The sequence below is a fragment of the Oncorhynchus tshawytscha genome, linkage group LG10 (genome assembly GCF_018296145.1).
Source record: "Oncorhynchus tshawytscha isolate Ot180627B linkage group LG10, Otsh_v2.0, whole genome shotgun sequence".
Classification (NCBI taxonomy): Eukaryota; Metazoa; Chordata; class Actinopteri; order Salmoniformes; family Salmonidae; genus Oncorhynchus; species Oncorhynchus tshawytscha.
This window is the reverse complement of record NC_056438.1, coordinates 48,114,839-48,132,930: the sequence shown is the minus strand read 5'-3', so window position 1 is coordinate 48,132,930 and position 18,092 is coordinate 48,114,839. Positions and strand designations below refer to the sequence as shown.

Genomic DNA, 18,092 nt, shown 5'->3' with positions numbered 1-18,092 from the left:
AATTTTAAGGCAGCAAAATGTGAAGACTGCATTTTAGTCATATGCCCAACGATTATCCTACCACTGACAGAAGGTTAGCTTTTACATCATCAGGGAGTGTCTGCATAGGGAGAGTCCATTAACCTTCATTGACCTCTATATTAACCTCTTTAATATTCCTTGGCAAAAGGCCTCAATGTCCTACATAACATTTAGGATGTCTGTGTGGTAACTCTTGCATTGTCCCCTTCCCCTTCCATGTGCAGCCACCAACAGCCCATGGATCAAGGAGCACCCTGAGTGTGGCTACAACCTGGTCAACTCCCCCCACCTGAGGCCAGCCTGGGTCCTGGACCGGGCCATATGGCACATGACCTGCAACATGGCTGATGCCAAGTACGCTGCTAACGGCCTTCCCGCCCAGGTCCAGAATGAGGGGCACCTGAATGTGAGTGTCTGAAGGTCACTTTCACAGCTAGGGTTGCAACATTCCCAGAAACCTTCCTAAAATTCATTTTTTCTCCTGAAAATCCTCAAACCGGGAACTTAAGGAAAGTTTATTGAGTTTTGTAACCCTCTGGGTCCAGAGTTTTTCCTGGTCATGCCATGATGTGGTCAGGAAAAACTCAAGGCCTTACACATATCACCTTATTGGCTTTGTCTCGATGAAATTGTGAGCTCCGTTTGTGAAGAGCTGAACCTTGAACCGTTTTTATGTATATTTTTCTCTCTCTCAGGCAATCCGCGATGTTCTGTGGGGGCAGGTCTTCCCCAAGATCAAGCTGTGGGAGTTCTTCCAGGTCAGAATCGAAAGCGCTGTGGAGGAGTTCAGGGACCTGCTCGCAGATGGTGAGAGCATTCAACTGAGTGCTGTGTGTACTATTCTGTCTTTCTGTTCATGACATCTGCTGTTCATTATAATAACTGGGATGTATTCGGAAAGAACCAAACAGAAGCAAAAAGGCCGAAACAGGGAGGGACTTGTCCAATAAGAAACTCTCGCTTTCGTTGCAAAAAGTTTTCCGGCGTGCACTAATGAATACACCTCTGTGTTATAAACCCCTAACGCCAGAGGGTTGTGCGAAAGAGTAACCGTCTCCCCTTCTCATGAGCTCCACCTGTCCAAACAGTGACCGTGTATGGATTCGCACGAGAAGTACATCCAAGTTACAGTCAAACAGGCACCTTACCTCAATGAGAGTTTGTCCATGTCTGATGTGAAACAAAAGGAGTCAATAAAAAAGAAAAAGCACATAAATGTTGTTGTTGAATTTATCGTTATCCAATTTTTATTTTAAGATGAATTTTGGCAGCTACAGTACATGCAACCTAATCCACTACCCTTGTCAATCAGAGAAATGATGTGTGTTGGTATTGATTCATTCATTGAATGGGTTGTGGTATTATGTGGTTGTAATCAGGAGAGAAACCAGACCAGAAGAAGACTGGGGGTAAACAGGGACTGAAGATCATTCAGGACCCCAAGTTCAGACGTTTCGGAAACGAAGTGGACATGGACTCTGCCCTGGAGACCTTTGTGCCTCACAGGTAGGTACATTGAAATTCCAATTTCCTCAATGCTTTAGTTTGCAATTGACCCCAAACCTGGTGCGTGTTTGGTACTTTATAAATGTGTGTGCTGTCTAGTTCAGCAGTGTCAAACCTATTTTACCACCTTGCCCCATTGGAACTCGTCTCCCACGAGGTAAGGAGGGCCGCACAATGTTTTAAAAATATTTCCTTGCCGGCAAAATGTGCAGAAAACAGTCCTCTACCTACAGTTTTGGTAATTTTCAATGCTCCCTGACTGTCTAGCTTTTGTTAGGGTGATTGTTAACAAGCTGGACAGAGTGAAGAGACTGTATAAATGTAGGTCTGTTATCATGTCTACTCAGTTTCCATTTGGTTTTAGTCATTTCAATTGAAAGAAGAAAAACAACAAAAAGGGTTTTACTCAAACCGCCGTGTTGATTAGGCTCGCGGGCCTTATGTTTGACACTTCAGACTGTAGTTACTTGGATTGACAACGTTGATGATCCTAACTTTACATCAGTTCATTGAGTGGATTCTGAATCAACCCCCAAATCTAAAACCAAGTCTCATTCTGCGCCTGTCAATCCTTTTCCCTGTCCAGCCACAGTACACAAGCCATTCTGGAGGCCTGTAACAGGCTGTGGGGGAGACTTGAGGAGATCAATAAAGAGCAGTACCAACAGATGATACACCACCAGGAGAAGGTAGGTTCCAACCCCCCCCCTCCCCCATCAGTAGCTTTGGTATGCTCCATATGCATGTTTGGATAATGTAATCCATCCATTTGACAATTCTCTGTTCTGCTTATTTCTTTCTACCCAGGCCTCTAACTGCATTGTGGGAAATGTAGTTTATGAGCGCCTTGCTGACCATGGACCCAAACTGGGCCCCGTCACCAGGAAAGACCCTATTGTTCCCAGGTAGGCCAGTGGTCGGGTCGGGGGAACTGCAGTGGGGTCGTAAAAAAATATATATATATAGCGAAAATATGGGGTCCTCGCTGAAAAAGTTTGAATACCACTGAGGTAGGCTGTGTGCTGACTGTATGTAGATGTTAAAATGCTTCATTACCTAGTTTATTTCACTCACATTAATTTAAAAAACTGCTTTAGAAACAAGGCCCACAGTATTTTGACTGTAATGTTAGACGCAGATTAACTTTATTGAAATCTCTGCAGTGAATAAAAAAAGTTCCATCCTTGACATAAGAGATTGTATCATGCTAAACTTCTTTCTACAGGAGTTCCCTCCTCAGGGCCAAAGCAGTAATGCACATGCAAATCACGTTTCATTATGGTTCCAAGTCAATAAATGTGTGTGCGTTGACAGATACTTCACCTTTCCGTTCGAGGAGACGAGCCTGGAGGATGACCTGAAGATGACGGACCAGCCAGACAAGGCCTGTCACTTCCTGGCTCACAACGGCTGGGTGATGGGAGACGACCCTCTTAGAAACTTTGCCGAGCCTGGTTTGCACTTTTTATTTGACGTTCATTCACTTCTCCCAAATTGTGCGCGGCTGGCACATAGGACAGCAACAAAAGTCTTCTCAACTGTGCCCCAGCTCTGCTGATGTTGGTGCTTAGTAAAATGTTCTAAACATTATAATCATTTCAAAAGATGCTCTTATCCAGAGATATCTTATCTTCCGCTAAGGAAGATGATAATACCTTACACTCACTTATTTCATCAGGTCAAAGATCCGTGTCTCTCTATTGGGTCATTGGCACCCAAACAGTCTGGAGATGCATGATCCAGTCACTCTCAACTGCTTTCTTACCATGTGTAGCCTAAGTGATATAGAATGCTTAGTTTAGACTTCAGAGAGTCACTCGGGGAGGCTCCCGAGTGGCGCAGCGGTCTAAGGCACTGCATCTCAGTTCCTAGAGGCGTCACTACAGACCCTGGTTCGATCCTGGGCTGTATCACAACCGGCCGTGATTGGGTGTCCCATAGGGTCGGCTCACAATTGGCCCAGCGTGGTTAGGGTTTGGCCTGGGTAGGCCATCATTGTAAATAAGAATTTGTTATTAACTGACTTGCCTGGTTTAATAAAGTTAAAAAATAATAATAATTTAAAGCTGGAAATAGCAATGCCATTCCAGTGATAACCTGATTATTCCACAAGGGGGAGCCAGTGTGATGTAAATATCATTCCCAGTGTTACCCAGTCCCTGAGAACGTCAAGAAACGAATGCCTCTTCTTCTTTCCAGGCTCCAACGTGTACATCAGGAGAGAGCTGATCTGCTGGGGCGACAGCGTCAAGCTTCGCTATGGCGACAAGCCCGACGACTGCCCCTACCTGTGGACCCACATGCAGAAGTACACAGAGATCACAGCCAAGCACTTCGCAGGAGTCCGCCTGGACAACTGTCACTCCACCCCCCTGCACGTGGCTGAGGTACATTCCATTTAGTCTGAGTCCTTTTAGTTTGTTATTACAATCCGTGTAGCCCATGCCATACCTCTCTCTATGAAATGCATGGCGTTACTGCGTGTAAGTATCTTCCAAGGTAACAATTGATACACTTGATGTATGAATAAAGTTAGTGATCATTTGCTGTAAAGGGACAAAACAATGTCATTCCTGAAACCACTCTCCTTCCGTAGCACATGCTGTCAGCAGCCAGGGCGGTCAGGCCCAACCTGTATGTGATCGCGGAGCTCTTTACAGGCAGCGAGCTCATTGATAATGTGTTTGTAAACCGCCTGGGGATAACCAGTCTTGTCAGAGGTACCCGGATGTTAACATGTAGTAGACAAAGCACTGGAGTGGTGGGGGTGAAACCCTAGGTTACACTTTATTTGACATATCTGGTGTTTACTTACTAACATTGAAAATGTGTATTTAAACCACGTCATAATTACGTTTTGTATAATCTGTTACCTGTTTCTTCAACGTAAGTACCAGAAAGTATCGTTGGTTACCACATCATTTTCGAGTAAACGCCAAGTACCATATTAGGAGTGTAAAATAAAGTGTTACCAAAAATGTTTTGTTTTGGCATGACACTAAATCTCTGTTTTTGTCTCTTTCTGCATGTCTCTCTCACTACATCTCTTACTCCCACTGATACTTCACATACTATTGCTCTGTCTGATTAACATTTTTGCATTAAACATATCACCTGTCGTTTACTTCCTGGTCTAAACACCTCATTGACCTTTTGACCTTTATAATTGGTTGTTTTCCTCACCCCTTTGTCGGTCCTCTTCTCATTTTCTGTCTCTTTGTTTGGTCTCTGTTTTGGGTTTTTGCCATGTTTTCTTTTGCACTTTGACCCCCCATCCATCACTCCTCCACACTAACCTCTCCTGCTTAGCTTTGCCGCCTCCCTGCATTTCTACTTCGTCTTCCCTATCCCTCATCCATCCATTCTCTCCCTCCCTCCCTCCCTCAACCTAAACCTATACCCCCTCCTTCCACCCTCTCTCTGTGATTTAACCCCTTGTTGACTGGCCTGTGGATGTGGACATGTAGTACATGTTGGACGTGGCTCGTGTGGCGATGCCCAGTCTGTACGTGGTGGCTGAGCTGTTCACAGGCAGCGAGGACCTGGACAATGTCTTTGTAAATAAGCTAGGCATTACCTCACTCATCAGAGGTAGGACTACACACCACTAGTCTGGTCCCAGATCTGGTTTGGTCAGCCTTGCCAACTCCTTTGGTCGTTGTCATGAATGACCATAGGAGTTGGTGAGACACCACAAACAGATCTGAGACCAGGTTAGTGCATCACTGCATCTTTGAAGGAAAAATGGCATCAACGGGCATTCTCGAGTCCTGCATGTTGGCTTCGTATGTGGTTGAAAAGACGACAAAGTAATACAGTGGTATAACTGTACATCCCTTCTTCCCTCTCTTTCCCTCTACCTGGTCCCTCCAGAGGCAATGAGTGCAGGGGACAGTCACGAGGAGGGCAGGCTGGTGTACAGGTACGGAGGGGAGCCGGTCGGAGCCTTTGTCCAGCCCAGCCTCCGGCCCTTGGTGCCCAGCATCGCCCACGCCATGTTCCTGGATGTCACCCACGACAACGAGTGCCCCATCCAGGTACCTTATTCTTAAGTGCCCTATTTAGGTAGCCTATTCTTGAGTTTCACTATTCGGGTACAGCACAGCATTATAGTGGCCATTGCTAGTTCATTGCTCTAAAACATATCTAGGCAATGTTTCAATATGCAGACTAGCTAGCATACTACTTAGAATGAAGCAAATACACTGGCCATGTATTCTAAGTGATATGCTAGTATGTACATTGAAACATAATGTTAAACGATATAGGGGCTTCACACTGTTCAGAACCTGGTTGATTTCAGTATGAACTTTGGGTTTAAATCCAGTGCTATATGACACTCCAGTGAGTTTGTTCACTAAAATGGGAACATTGCCCCCCCCCCAGTAAAAAATTTAAAAAAGGAGAGATCCACAAATCTGGTTGTGTCAATTCCTTTCGTTGTCTATGTTCCAGCTCCGCTCAGCGTACGACTCGCTCCCCAGCTCTGCCATCGTCTCAATGGCCTGCTGTTGCTCTGGCAGCACCAGGGGATACGATGAGATGGTGCCTCACCAGGTAACACACAGACACACGCAAACACACATACACACTCACACCGTTTCTCTGTCATAACAGTATGACTTTTGTCTTGATATTTGCATATGTTAATTGCATATACACCACTATAGCATCACTATATATATATATATCTATATCTATATCTATATATATATATATATATATATATATATATATATATATATATATCTATATATATCTATATATATATATATATATCTCAAATCACTTTAAAGGGTCATTTAGAAAAATGTCGTCTTCATATTCATCATCTCCAGTATGTGAAAATGGGGTGTTTCTATATTTTGTATGTATTTTGTGTTTCCAATGACATTGTCAACCAATTAGTAGACAATTATTAAGCAACACCTACTCACAATTTGTCGAAATCACACAATGCACACCGATGATGTCGTTGGAAACACTTACCTTCCTCTATCTTTTTTACTACAAAACATAGAAACGCGCCATTTTCACATAATGTTGATGTTGGGGTGGTGCCGGAGATGAAAAATGGTGAAGTTTCCCTTTAAGTATAAGGCCAAAGGAAGGTTTAGAATTATATTAGGTACTATAGTAGTATTGTACAGTAAATAGCGATGGAGAATGAATGACTAAGCTCTTCAGTAACCATCTCCTCTGCGTGTCTGCCTGTAGATCTCAGTGGTGAAGGAGGAGCGTTTCTACCCCAAGTGGAACCCTGACGCCAAGGCCTCGTCACCCGGCGAGGTCAACCTGAAGACGGGTATTATCGCCGGCAAGCTGGCCCTCAACAAAATGCACCAGGATCTGGCCTCCAAGGGCTTTAACCAGGTGGGTGTGTAGAGGAGTAAACTAAAATTGAAATGAAAACTAATCATGAAATGAAAACTAATGATGAAATAACGTGTTAGTAAACTGAAATTAAATCGAATGGGGTTTTCAAGCTTTTTCCCCCCCTCTAATTGGGTTGTCAGGCTTCTGAATCTAGTGTGGTGACTCAGCGAGATGACATTGTCATGAACGGCACCGCAGATGTTGGTCGCGTTCCCCTGCTTAGACGCTGCATGCGTCAATAAATGGTTTCGTGCCACGTCATCGACTGTGCAGTCGGGCACCAGATTGCTATAACATGTCAGTCGTGTTCCTCTGCTCAGACATTTGTAACGCATGCCAGATCTTACAACTCCTGGATAAGTATTTTACGTATCAGTTAACCACTTTATGTTATAGCAGTCTGGTGTCCGACTGCACGGTCGATGACGTGGCCCGCAACCATTGGTTGATGCATGCAATGTCTGAGCAGGGTAACGTGACCATCATGTGGTTAAAAGGTACCTAAAAACACCCATCTATGTGTTGTAAGATCTGGCACGTGTCAGCAACGTCTGAGCAGAGAAACGAACCCATTGGGATGAGCGCGATGCAAGACTTTGCTACTATGGCTACACTCGCAATGGCCACCAGTCCACCCATTATGCCTTCATTGACTTGAATGTATCAGGCTCCCGAGTGGCGCAGCGGTCTAAGGCACTGCATCTCAGTGCTAGACAGGACCAAATACACTAAGGACAATCATCCACGACAAACTCAAAGAATATGGCTGCCTAAATATGGTTCCCAATCAGAGACAACGATAAACACCTGCCTCTGATTGAGAACCACTCCAGACAGCCATAGACTTTGCTAGATAACCCCACTAGCTACAATCCCAATACAAACACACCAGAACCCCAAGACAAAACACACCACAATACAAAAACCCCATGCCACACCCTGGCCTGACCCAATACATGAAGAAAAACACAAAATACTTAGACCAGGGCGTGACAATCACATAACTCATCACCTTATGTATTAATGCCCCACAATAGCTTGAAGTGACATCCCCAAAAACAGAAACTATACAACACATAAATGGCTGTTAGCCTCCCACACACAGGTTACTTTTTGTCCCCAACACTGAAACTAAATAATATAAAACCAAAATAGAAATCCCTCCCAAAAAGCACGTTATTTTATTTCCGTTTACTAAATAGTTTTTTCATTATTATTTTTAGTTTCCGTTTTCTATAATAACCTTGGTGAATGTATACATGTATTTGCATGATAAGAGTTATGTGTAACAGTGCTTGTTATTTCCTCTGTTCCCTTCCTAGGTGTACGTGGACCAGGTGGACGAGGACGTTGTGGCGGTGACGCGTCACTGTCCCAGCACACACCAGTCTGTGGTCGCCGTGTGTCGCACTGCCTTCCACAACCCCAAACACCACCAGTATAGGAAGGAGGTTCCCCCCATGTTCATCCCTGGTATGATGCTTCACTGTTACCATAAACAGGACAATGCCCTCAGAATGGGCCATCCATAGAAATACAATAATACTAGAGTGGCCTATGTCATTCATCTTCATAACTTTAGAATGTGCTGATAATGGCAGACATCTTGGTCAGGGATTAGTTCCAAACCAGTATTGTTGGAACAAATGGCAATAGAGGCACAGGGAGATGACTTGGATGCAGGACCTACTATTTTAACACAACTTAATCTCTCTCCGTCTTCCAGGTAAAATTGACGAGGTGGTTCTCGAGGCGCGTGTCATCGACAGGCAAGCCGGCACCTACAAGAAATGTGAAAAGTACATTAACGGCATGCCGGAGTACACTGTGGAGATTAAGGAGCACATCCAGGTAACGAGATGCCGGGGAACGTGGGTAATTACAGTTGTTTAGGCCCCCTGTCACAATGGGCTTTCCTCTCAAACAAATCCATTCTCAGACTGGGTCTTGAAAAACAAGCTGCTTCAGGGGCATCCGGTTACATTTCACAAGCTGCTATTGTGTCTGTATTCTGTCTGGCTTGTTTGTGAGTTTCTGTTGAATTCCATTTCGTTTACATAGCTATTTACTCAGTGTAAAGTGTCTTACAGTGTCTTACTTCGCTAAATGTACTTTTTGCATTTTAGTTCAAGTAAAACATTTGGTAATGATTAATGCCATGTTTTTGCAATGATTTACGCTAGATGACTAACAGGAGCCGCTTTTTTGAAGACACCCCACCACCATCTTGGTACTACTCCTCCATTGTAAAAAAATATATATATATTTTGGAAGCTATAGGAATAGATTTTTTAAACATTTTAACTAGACAAGTGAGTTAAGAACAAATTCTTATTTACAATGACAGCCTACCCGGGGAACAGTGGGTTAACAGCCTTGTTCAGGGGCAGAACAACAGATTTTTACCTTGACAGCTCGGGGATTCAATCCAGCATCCTTTCGATTACTGGCCCAACGCTCTAACCATCTTTATTTACTTCTACATTTTGTTTTTGCCATGTTTATTCTATTACAGACGCCTTAATGCAAATTTTTGTATTAAATTATGTTAGCTAAACATTAACATGTCAAATGAAAAGATATATACAAAAATGAACCTTAAAGCATCATTTTTTTGCATAAAAAAAAGTACAAGTTCTAATGTTACTGTCCCCACTACAACAACAAAATACTTAAATACATGTAATTTTGTCCTTAAAACATTTGATTTCAATGCTGTAGAATTCCATTCACTCCTATGGAGTTCTGCATCTCCTGGGGAGTGGCAATATCGCCAACCGGTGGCTTCAAAGCGTCTCACTGGTCAATACTTAGCAATCCAGTGTTTATATACATAATTGATATAGACCAGCAAAAGCCAATTCAGAACTGTCTTCAACTCTCCTCTCAATACCCCATTGTGGACCTTGATACTGTTTTGTGTGGCAGTGAAATTATTCACCCATGGTCTTATTCACCCCAGCTGAAGGACAGTGGCGTTGTGAAACATGCAGGGGTGACATCTAAGGGCAGCAGTGAGTTTGTCCAGGAGATCGTCTTCGAGCGCCTCACCCCCGGCAGCGTCATCGCCTTCAGGTTAGAGGTCATGATGAGTAGCCCAATATACCCAGACATTGAATAGAATTTAAAGGTCTACTGTAAAACACACACATATGTTAGTGAGGGGTGGGGGTGTTCTTTGGCCAGTTTGGCCTCATATTGTCTACTCAAAGCTCACAGGTAACACTGTTAACTCTTCAGCCCTTCGATAGCTCAGTTGGTAGAGCGTTGGACTGTAAAATAGCAGTGATCTGTAGGTTGCTGGTTCAAATCCGTCTTGAAGAAAGAAACCTTTTGGCCGAGAAATCTCTTCAGCATTGCAGACTGTATGTCTCCTAGCCTGGTCCAAGATCTGTTTATGATGTCTTGACAAATACTATGTTCATGTCAGGCCAATGGCACAAACAGATCTGGGACCAGGCGATATGTTTCCCTCTGAGATGTATCTGTGTTTCCCTCATCAGGGTGAGTCTGGACCCCAGGGCCCAAGAGCTGGTGGGAGTCATCAGACATCACCTGATCCAGTTCAGCCCAAAGTACAAGCTTGGCAGTCTGCCCGACCAGCACACACCAACCATACTGGAGACACCCCTGGCACAGTGAGTATTCATCGCACAAAGACACACTTGCACACACGCACCCACCCGCGCACACACACACACACACACACACACACACATGCTGCTTTGCAAACACACCATTTTGCAAGCACACCATGTCTTTTGGAAAAGTGCTGAAAAGGTATAGTACAGATGTCGTATCTTAATTTGATCATCCTGTTGCAGGATAACTTTCCTGCAATGCAGGGAATTAAAAACGTGTATTGTATTTGAAGTTTAAAAAGCCTTCTGAAGTTTGTAATTTCCACTTTCCACTTGATTTTCCCTCACGAAAAATGTATCAACCCGTACAAAAAATGTCCGTTAATTCTAATCTGCGTAATAATTGACATGTCCTGTTGCTGCTGTATTATTTTCCTACTGTAGCAAACTTGCTCAAATTAAAATCCTACATCTGTATGTTTTTTTTAATGATGGTCATATATTTGTATAGTGAGGAATTGATCAACACACTGATCGACATACTGATCAGTGGAACTCTGTAGTCTCCAGTTGTGCCCAGTAAGGTGAGTGTGTGTTGTAATGTTACGTGACCCTATCCTCTATCCCCATGCAGGATCATGTCAGAGCTGACCCTGGCCGACATGAACATGCTGCTGTTCCGCTGTGACTCTGAGGAGCAGGAGGAAGGAGGAGGCTGCTACAACATCCCCTCCTGGACTAGCTTCAAGTACGGTGGCCTGCAAGGTACAGTACAGTTCACACAGAGGGGGTCCAGTCAGCACCATGGTTGGGGTCAATTTCCCATTTTAACTCAGTCAATTCAGTGGAAATTGAAATAGAAATGAGAATTTTCCAGTTTACTTCCTGAATTGACTGATTTTGGAAGTGAATTGATCCCAACCCTGGTCAGCGCACATTGTGTTTGTTGCCCCTAACCACTGATACTTTGTCAGATATTTTTCCACCCCTCCATGGTTAAGGTTAGGATTTGGGTTGGTAAGCTGGTCCTAGATCTGTGCCTACGAGCATCTGTACACATGAGAATATTGTTGAATGAAACTGGACATAGACATTAAAAATCTGATTCATTGTTTTGATACAGGTTTGATGTCAGTGATGGCAGACATTCGTCCGAAGAACGACCTGGGCCACCCGGTGTGTGACAACCTGAGACAGGGTGACTGGATGATTGACTACGTCAGCAACAGGCTGGTGTTCCGTGGTGGCGCTCTAGGAGAGGTGAGCACGGTTTGAGTGACAGTAATTCAAACCGAATGAATCCCTCTTGATTTTCTATAAGGCCTTATGACAATGTAGACTGCCAAGACGGTCAGATGAACTTGACAATAATGATGCTAAATAGAAGGGAATCCATCCTACAACTCGGCCCATCTAAGGTCCAAGACCTGAGTTTTAAATTTACCAGTGTGACAGCAGTAAGATGAGGATTCACTCGCTGTCACCGTTTTCCACAGTCGCCATTTCCAAGGTTGGTGTTTTCCATATAGCATGTGTGTTGTCCGAAACGTTTCCAGGTGGGGAAGTGGCTGGAAGGGATGTTCCACTATCTGAAGCACATCCCTCGCTACCTCATCCCCTGCTACTTTGACGCCATCCTCGTGGGAGCCTACACCACAGCTCTGGACATCACCTTCAACAAGATGTCCAGGTATGTCCCCACAGAAACAGCCCTATAAATGTTTCTCACACACTCAACATACAGTCAGAAAATGATGCAATAGAACAATTGAAGAGACTTCAATTAGATTTTGTATTTGGTGTTAAAAAGGCCCTGCACCTTTAACTTTAAGGGTGTGCCGAAAATCTTATTTACATTTGATGTGTTTTTCTGCACAGCAGTTTTCATGTAAAACCATGTTTTTCTGTGTTTCCTCTCTTGTTCAGTTTTGTCCAGAACGGCTCCACCTTCGTCAAACTGCTGGCTCTGGGCTCGGTCCAGATGTGTGGTGTTGGCAGTTTCCCGGCTCTGCCCCCCTTGTCCCTGGCGCTACCCGACGTCCCCTACCGCCTCGACAAGGACACCGGCAAGAAGGAGCAATGCTGCGTCTCCCTGGCTGCAGGTCTGCCTAGCAACAACTCATGTCTATTCTACTACTGTAAACAGTGGTGGGACGCCACCCAAATAACTCATCTTATTTTTTCTGTTGATATTCTGGAAACTAATGATAATAATCCTTATGCTGGACGACATTGAGTAGCCAAATAATGGGTGTTTTAGAAGTCTCCTGGTAGTCATCAAAACAACCTATCATTGTCGCTTGGTATTTTACTGAAACGATGCCGTAAGCTTCAGTTCATGACCAGTTCGGTAGCTGAAAAAGTCCTATTTGTATCTCGGTACCACTTGAGAATTGGTGTTTGAATTTTAGCTGTGTTCAAACATCTGCTTCCTTTATTCATCTCTACCTTCCTGTTTCACAGGTCTGCCTCACTTCTCCTCTGGAATCTTCCGCTGCTGGGGCCGAGACACCTTTATCGCTCTGCGTGGACTCATGCTGGTCACTGGTCGTCACCTGGAGGCTAGGTGATTGTTCCCTGCACTGCACTAGTATCCAAATGGGACTTCTTAGGTATCATTTGATACAATTGTATATGTTAATGCAATGTTTATTTTCATGAACAGAAACATCATCCTGGCGTTTGCAGGCACCCTGAGACACGGTCTTATCCCCAACCTGTTGGGCGAAGGCATCAGTGCACGCTATAACTGCCGTGACGCAGTGTGGTGGTGGCTGCAGTGCATCCAAGACTACTGTACCCTGGTGCCCGAGGGCACTGCCGTCCTCCACTGCCCCGTGGTCAGGATGTATCCCCATGACGACTCCGAGCCCCACGCCCCTGGCACTCCGGTAGGTCACAGCAATGCACATACCATACACACACATTTTCTTAATCTCTCTCTCTCTCTCACACACACACATGTAGACATCCACACACCCACATGTAGACATCCACACACCCACATGTAGACACCCACACACACACACACGAAGACACCCACACTCACACATGTAGACACCCACTCACACATGTAGACACCCAACATCAAACGCAGAAATGCACACACAGACACACACTCTTCATCTTTCTCTCTCTCTCACACACACACTCCCACATGTACACATACAGTATATACACCCACACACATATGGAAAAGCACAATCTACACACACACACACACACGTACATTGTAATATTTTTGTATGCTGGTATTGTACGTTCTGTATTGTAGATATGTAGTGGTGTAATAATGTTATATGATGTACTGTTTTATCTTTTGTTTTATGTGTAATGTAAGTACCTTAATGTGTTTGGACCCCAGGAAGAGGGAGAGCTAATGGGGATCCCTAATAAATACATTCACTCACACACTCTCCCATCGCTCTCTCTCTCTCACACACACACTCTCACATGCGCACATATTACCCGCACTCATTGTGCATAAATCCACACATGTCCACACAAACACCTACAGGACCTCAAGCAGGGGTAGAGTCTAACGTCATCCTCGTGTGTTTCAGTTCTCGTTCACACAGCCCCTTTGTGATGTCATCCATGAGGCCATGACTCGTCACATGCAGGGCATCGACTTCAGAGAGCGCAACGCCGGGCCAAATATCGACATGCACATGAAGGACGAGGGTGAGTCTGCCACGGCCACACTTTGAGTTAATAAGTAGGACCAGTAGTTTTTCCTGGTTACGTTACCTTCTGGGCCCCGGTTATTCCCTAAAGTGGCTCTAAATGGTTATTATGTTTGTTCCTATGGTGAACATTGACATGGGGTCTTGCTTCAGCAAACAAGGTGTATTGTTGTTCTCCTTGCTCCCAGGCTTCAATGTTGTGGCCAAAGTGAATCGTTATACTGGCTTTGTGTACGGCGGCAACCGTTTCAACTGCGGAACGTGGATGGACAAAATGGGAGAGAGTGACAAAGCTCGCAACAAGGGCATGCCCGCCACACCCAGGTAAGAACTTTGTCATCATAGACCACCAATATAATAGAATACAAAACCATACATTACAACACAATGTTAACCAAACTGTGAGGCAATCGTATTATTCTTCAAATATTAAGCTGTTTTGACTCATGTCCCTGGTGGTGTGTGTCTCCAGAGATGGGTCAGCGGTGGAGATGGTGGGTCTCTGTAAATCTGCGGTGCGCTGGCTGTTGGAGCTCCATAAGAAGGGCCTTTTCCCCCACAGCTCCATGAAAATACACCGGGACGGTGAGTGCTGCCTGGGCACAAGCACACACACACATACATTCTATTGTATGCAAACACACACACACATACATTCTATTGTATGCAAACACACACACACATACATTCTATTGTATGCAAACACACACACACATACATTCTATTGTATGCAAACACACACACACATACATTCTATTGTATGCAAACACACACACACATACATTCTATTGTATGCAAACACACAATAAGACATAATGAAAACATTGTTATTCTATGATTGTTTTCCCTGGCAGGTAAGGAGTTGAAGGTGTCCTATGAGGATTGGAACCATAAGATCCAAGTCAACTTTGAGAAGAACTTCTATGTGTCCCATGACGAGAAGGACCCCGACGAGAAGCACCCCGACCTGGTCCACAAGAGAGGCATTTACAAGGACAGCCACGGAGCCTCCAGCCCCTGGTGTGACTATCAGCTCAGGCCCAACTTTTGCATCGCCATGGTGGTGGTGAGTTGCTATCAGTGGCGTCAGCTCATGCCCGGTTTCCTGTTTTTTTTCTCATTGTAATTTTAGTTTACTTGCATGATCGACTGATTGAAATGGAATTGACCCCAAGACTGGTCCTTAGCCCTTTTCTTGCAATGATCTACAGCAGTGGTTCCCAAACTTTTTTATAGTCCCGTACGCCTTCGAACGTTCAACCTCCAGCTGTGTACCCCCTCGAGCACCAGGGTCAAGGTGAGTTTTTGTCACATCCCGGCTCGTGGGAAGTGACAAAGAGCTCTTATAGGACCAGGGCACAAATAATAACATAATAATATAATAATAATCAATCATTTTGCTCTTTATTTAACCATCTTACATATAAAAACGTATTTGTTCATCGAACATTGTTAATAACTCACCACAGGTTAATGAGAAGGGTGTGCTTGAAGAAATGCACATAACTCTACAATGTTGGGTTTCATTGGAGAGAGTCTGTCTTTAATCATTTTCCACACACAGTCTGTGCCTGTATTTAGTTTTCATGCTAGTGAGGGCCAAGAATCCGCTCTCACATAGGTAAGTGGTTGCAAAGGGCAGTGTTTTAACAGCGCGATTTGCCCAGGCAGGATACTCTGAGCGCAGCCCAATCCAGAAATATGATTAAATAAAATGTTCACAGAACCGCTTGTTTCAATTTCGATGAGGCTCTCTTGTTCAGATATCGGTAAGTGGACTGGAGGCAGGGCATGAAAGCCATAACGAATCCAGTTGTTTGTGTCATCCTTTTGTATCAACTCACTCAGGTGCTTCGCTATATCACATTGGAAAGACCTGTGTGTTGTCCTTTGCAGATAGAGAAGGGCTCCAATTTCTTAATCATAGCCTCAATTTTGTCACACACATTGAATATAGTTGTGGAGACTCCCTGTAATCCTAGATTCAGATCATACAGGCGAGAAAAAACATCACCCAGATAACCAGCGCACTTCTGTATATTGTAAAAGCGTTACATGGTCGCTGCCCATATCTTTACATAGTGCAGAAAATACACAAGTTCAGGGGCCTTGCTTTAACAAAGTTAACTATTTTCACTCTACTGTCCAAAACGTCTTTCAACCTGTCAGGCATTCCCTTGGCAGCTAGAGCCTCTCTGTGGATGCAGCAGTGTACCCAAGTGGCATCGGGAGCAACTGCTTGCATGTGCATTACCACTCCACTATGTCTCCCTGCCATGGCTTTTGCGCCATCAGTACAGATACCAACACATCTTGACCACCAAAGTCCATTTGATGTCACAAAGCTGTCCAGTACTTTAAAAAATATCCTCTCCTGTTGTCCTGGTTTCCAGTGGTTTGCAGAAGAGGATGTCTTCCTTAATTGACGTAACAGAGCTATACCAGCTGTGCCAGGGCGACCACATCTGCGACTCATCCAGCTGTAGCTCAGAATTCACTGGCTTGTATGCGAAGCAGTAATTGTTTCAAAACATCTGACATGTCACTGATGCATCGTGAAACAGTGTTGTTTGATGAAGACATTGTCTGTATAGTTTTTTGGGGCCTTTTCCCCCAGAATTGTTCCAGCCATATCCGTGGCAGCAGGAAGAATTAAGTCCTCCACAATAGTATGAGGCTTGCCTGTCCTAGCCACTCGGTAGCTCACCATATAAGACGCTTCTAGCCCCTTCTTATTAATGGTATCTGTTACTTTTATACATGTCTTACTACTCGAAAGTCATCTTAATTCTCGCTCAAAAAACTCCTGTGGCTTATTTTTCAAATTGGCATTTTTTGTATCTAAATGTCTGAATGTTTCATTGAGTTGTGAGAAAGTACTTTTGCACATATAACACACTGTGGCTGAGGAAAGGCACTACTCCCAATATAAGTGAACTCCAAATCAATGTAGTTATCATATTTGCGCCTCTTTGATGGTCCAACATCCCTGTCTGTTGTTCGGTGCTTTCCCGGGTAAAAGTGCAGGCTGCATCAGATTCACAACTGTCAGTGTCCATGCTAGCTGGGCTAACAACAACATTTATAATTACTGATGCTAGCATTGGATGTGCTCGTGGCAGCAGAACAACTTGTGTCGTCAACAGGTGCAGGTGTAGTACTGCTGGTAGTAGCAGTACTACCAGTAGAGCTGGTATGTGTCTCTATGGATGCGGGCCTTCATTTTTGGCTACATTCGGACCATTAATGGAATTCCCGCGAGAGAGTAACAGTTAATATGATTGGATGTTAATTATTTGACTAGGCTACCTATATTTGACATTGTGTTGTTATTTTGCTGAACACTAGATGGTTTCATTTTATTTTTGCCAGTAAAATGAGGCTACTCAGGCAAGAAAAAAAACATACCCAAATGTGTAGCCCCGTTGGAAAATATAACTGGACTGTTTGAAAATTATACATATTTTTTTTAAATGTGGATCACATTTTTATTTGGCGTACCCCCGACGACATTGTACCACAGTTTGGGAATACCTGGTTTAGACCGTTTGTAAGTTTTGACAGACTAGGAGTGACATTCTCTTCTTCTCCCACTTTGACCATGCCGTGCGGGAATCTTAGCTCTATTCCGTTTAGTTTTATCCTAAAAAAAACTCCCTAGTCCTTGCCAATGTCAAGCATGCCAATAACATGATGCTGCCATCACCATGCTTGAAAATATGAAGTGGTACTCAAAAATGATATATTTTTATTTAACTTTTAGTTTATGTGAATCACATTTTTATTTGGCCTACCCCTGACAGCATTGCTTACCCCTGGGGTTAAAACTTTTTTAAAAAATCATATTTTAAGGGAAATGTTTTTATATATCTTATATATCTTTAGCTCACATATCATTTAAAAGTATTCATTGAGGTGTCTG

The 18,092-nt window shown here is 43.9% G+C and overlaps 1 protein-coding gene across 3 annotated transcripts in view; it reads left to right on the top strand.

The window, feature by feature from the left end:
- LOC112260354 (glycogen debranching enzyme) overlaps nt 1-18,092 on the top strand; it is a 32,279-nt gene that overhangs the window by 12,350 nt on the left and 1,837 nt on the right. For 2 of the 3 annotated variants that reach the window (XM_024435393.2, XM_024435391.2), the window contains exons 6-30: nt 246-427; nt 717-828; nt 1,401-1,527; nt 2,114-2,216; nt 2,335-2,432; nt 2,842-2,981; nt 3,727-3,914; nt 4,124-4,247; nt 5,401-5,564; nt 5,983-6,084; nt 6,745-6,900; nt 8,226-8,376; nt 8,630-8,754; nt 9,866-9,978; nt 10,407-10,541; nt 11,119-11,249; nt 11,608-11,744; nt 12,041-12,174; nt 12,411-12,586; nt 12,948-13,050; nt 13,150-13,375; nt 14,048-14,168; nt 14,359-14,494; nt 14,643-14,755; nt 15,025-15,236. In XM_024435393.2, coding sequence (XP_024291161.1) covers nt 246-427; nt 717-828; nt 1,401-1,527; nt 2,114-2,216; nt 2,335-2,432; nt 2,842-2,981; nt 3,727-3,914; nt 4,124-4,247; nt 5,401-5,564; nt 5,983-6,084; nt 6,745-6,900; nt 8,226-8,376; nt 8,630-8,754; nt 9,866-9,978; nt 10,407-10,541; nt 11,119-11,249; nt 11,608-11,744; nt 12,041-12,174; nt 12,411-12,586; nt 12,948-13,050; nt 13,150-13,375; nt 14,048-14,168; nt 14,359-14,494; nt 14,643-14,755; nt 15,025-15,236 — 3,509 coding nt within the window. Of the gene's footprint in view, nt 1-245; nt 428-716; nt 829-1,400; nt 1,528-2,113; nt 2,217-2,334; nt 2,433-2,841; nt 2,982-3,726; nt 3,915-4,123; nt 4,248-4,994; nt 5,119-5,400; nt 5,565-5,982; nt 6,085-6,744; nt 6,901-8,225; nt 8,377-8,629; nt 8,755-9,865; nt 9,979-10,406; nt 10,542-11,118; nt 11,250-11,607; nt 11,745-12,040; nt 12,175-12,410; nt 12,587-12,947; nt 13,051-13,149; nt 13,376-14,047; nt 14,169-14,358; nt 14,495-14,642; nt 14,756-15,024; nt 15,237-18,092 lie in introns of all 3 variants that reach the window. The other variant, XM_024435392.2, reaches the window with a different exon arrangement.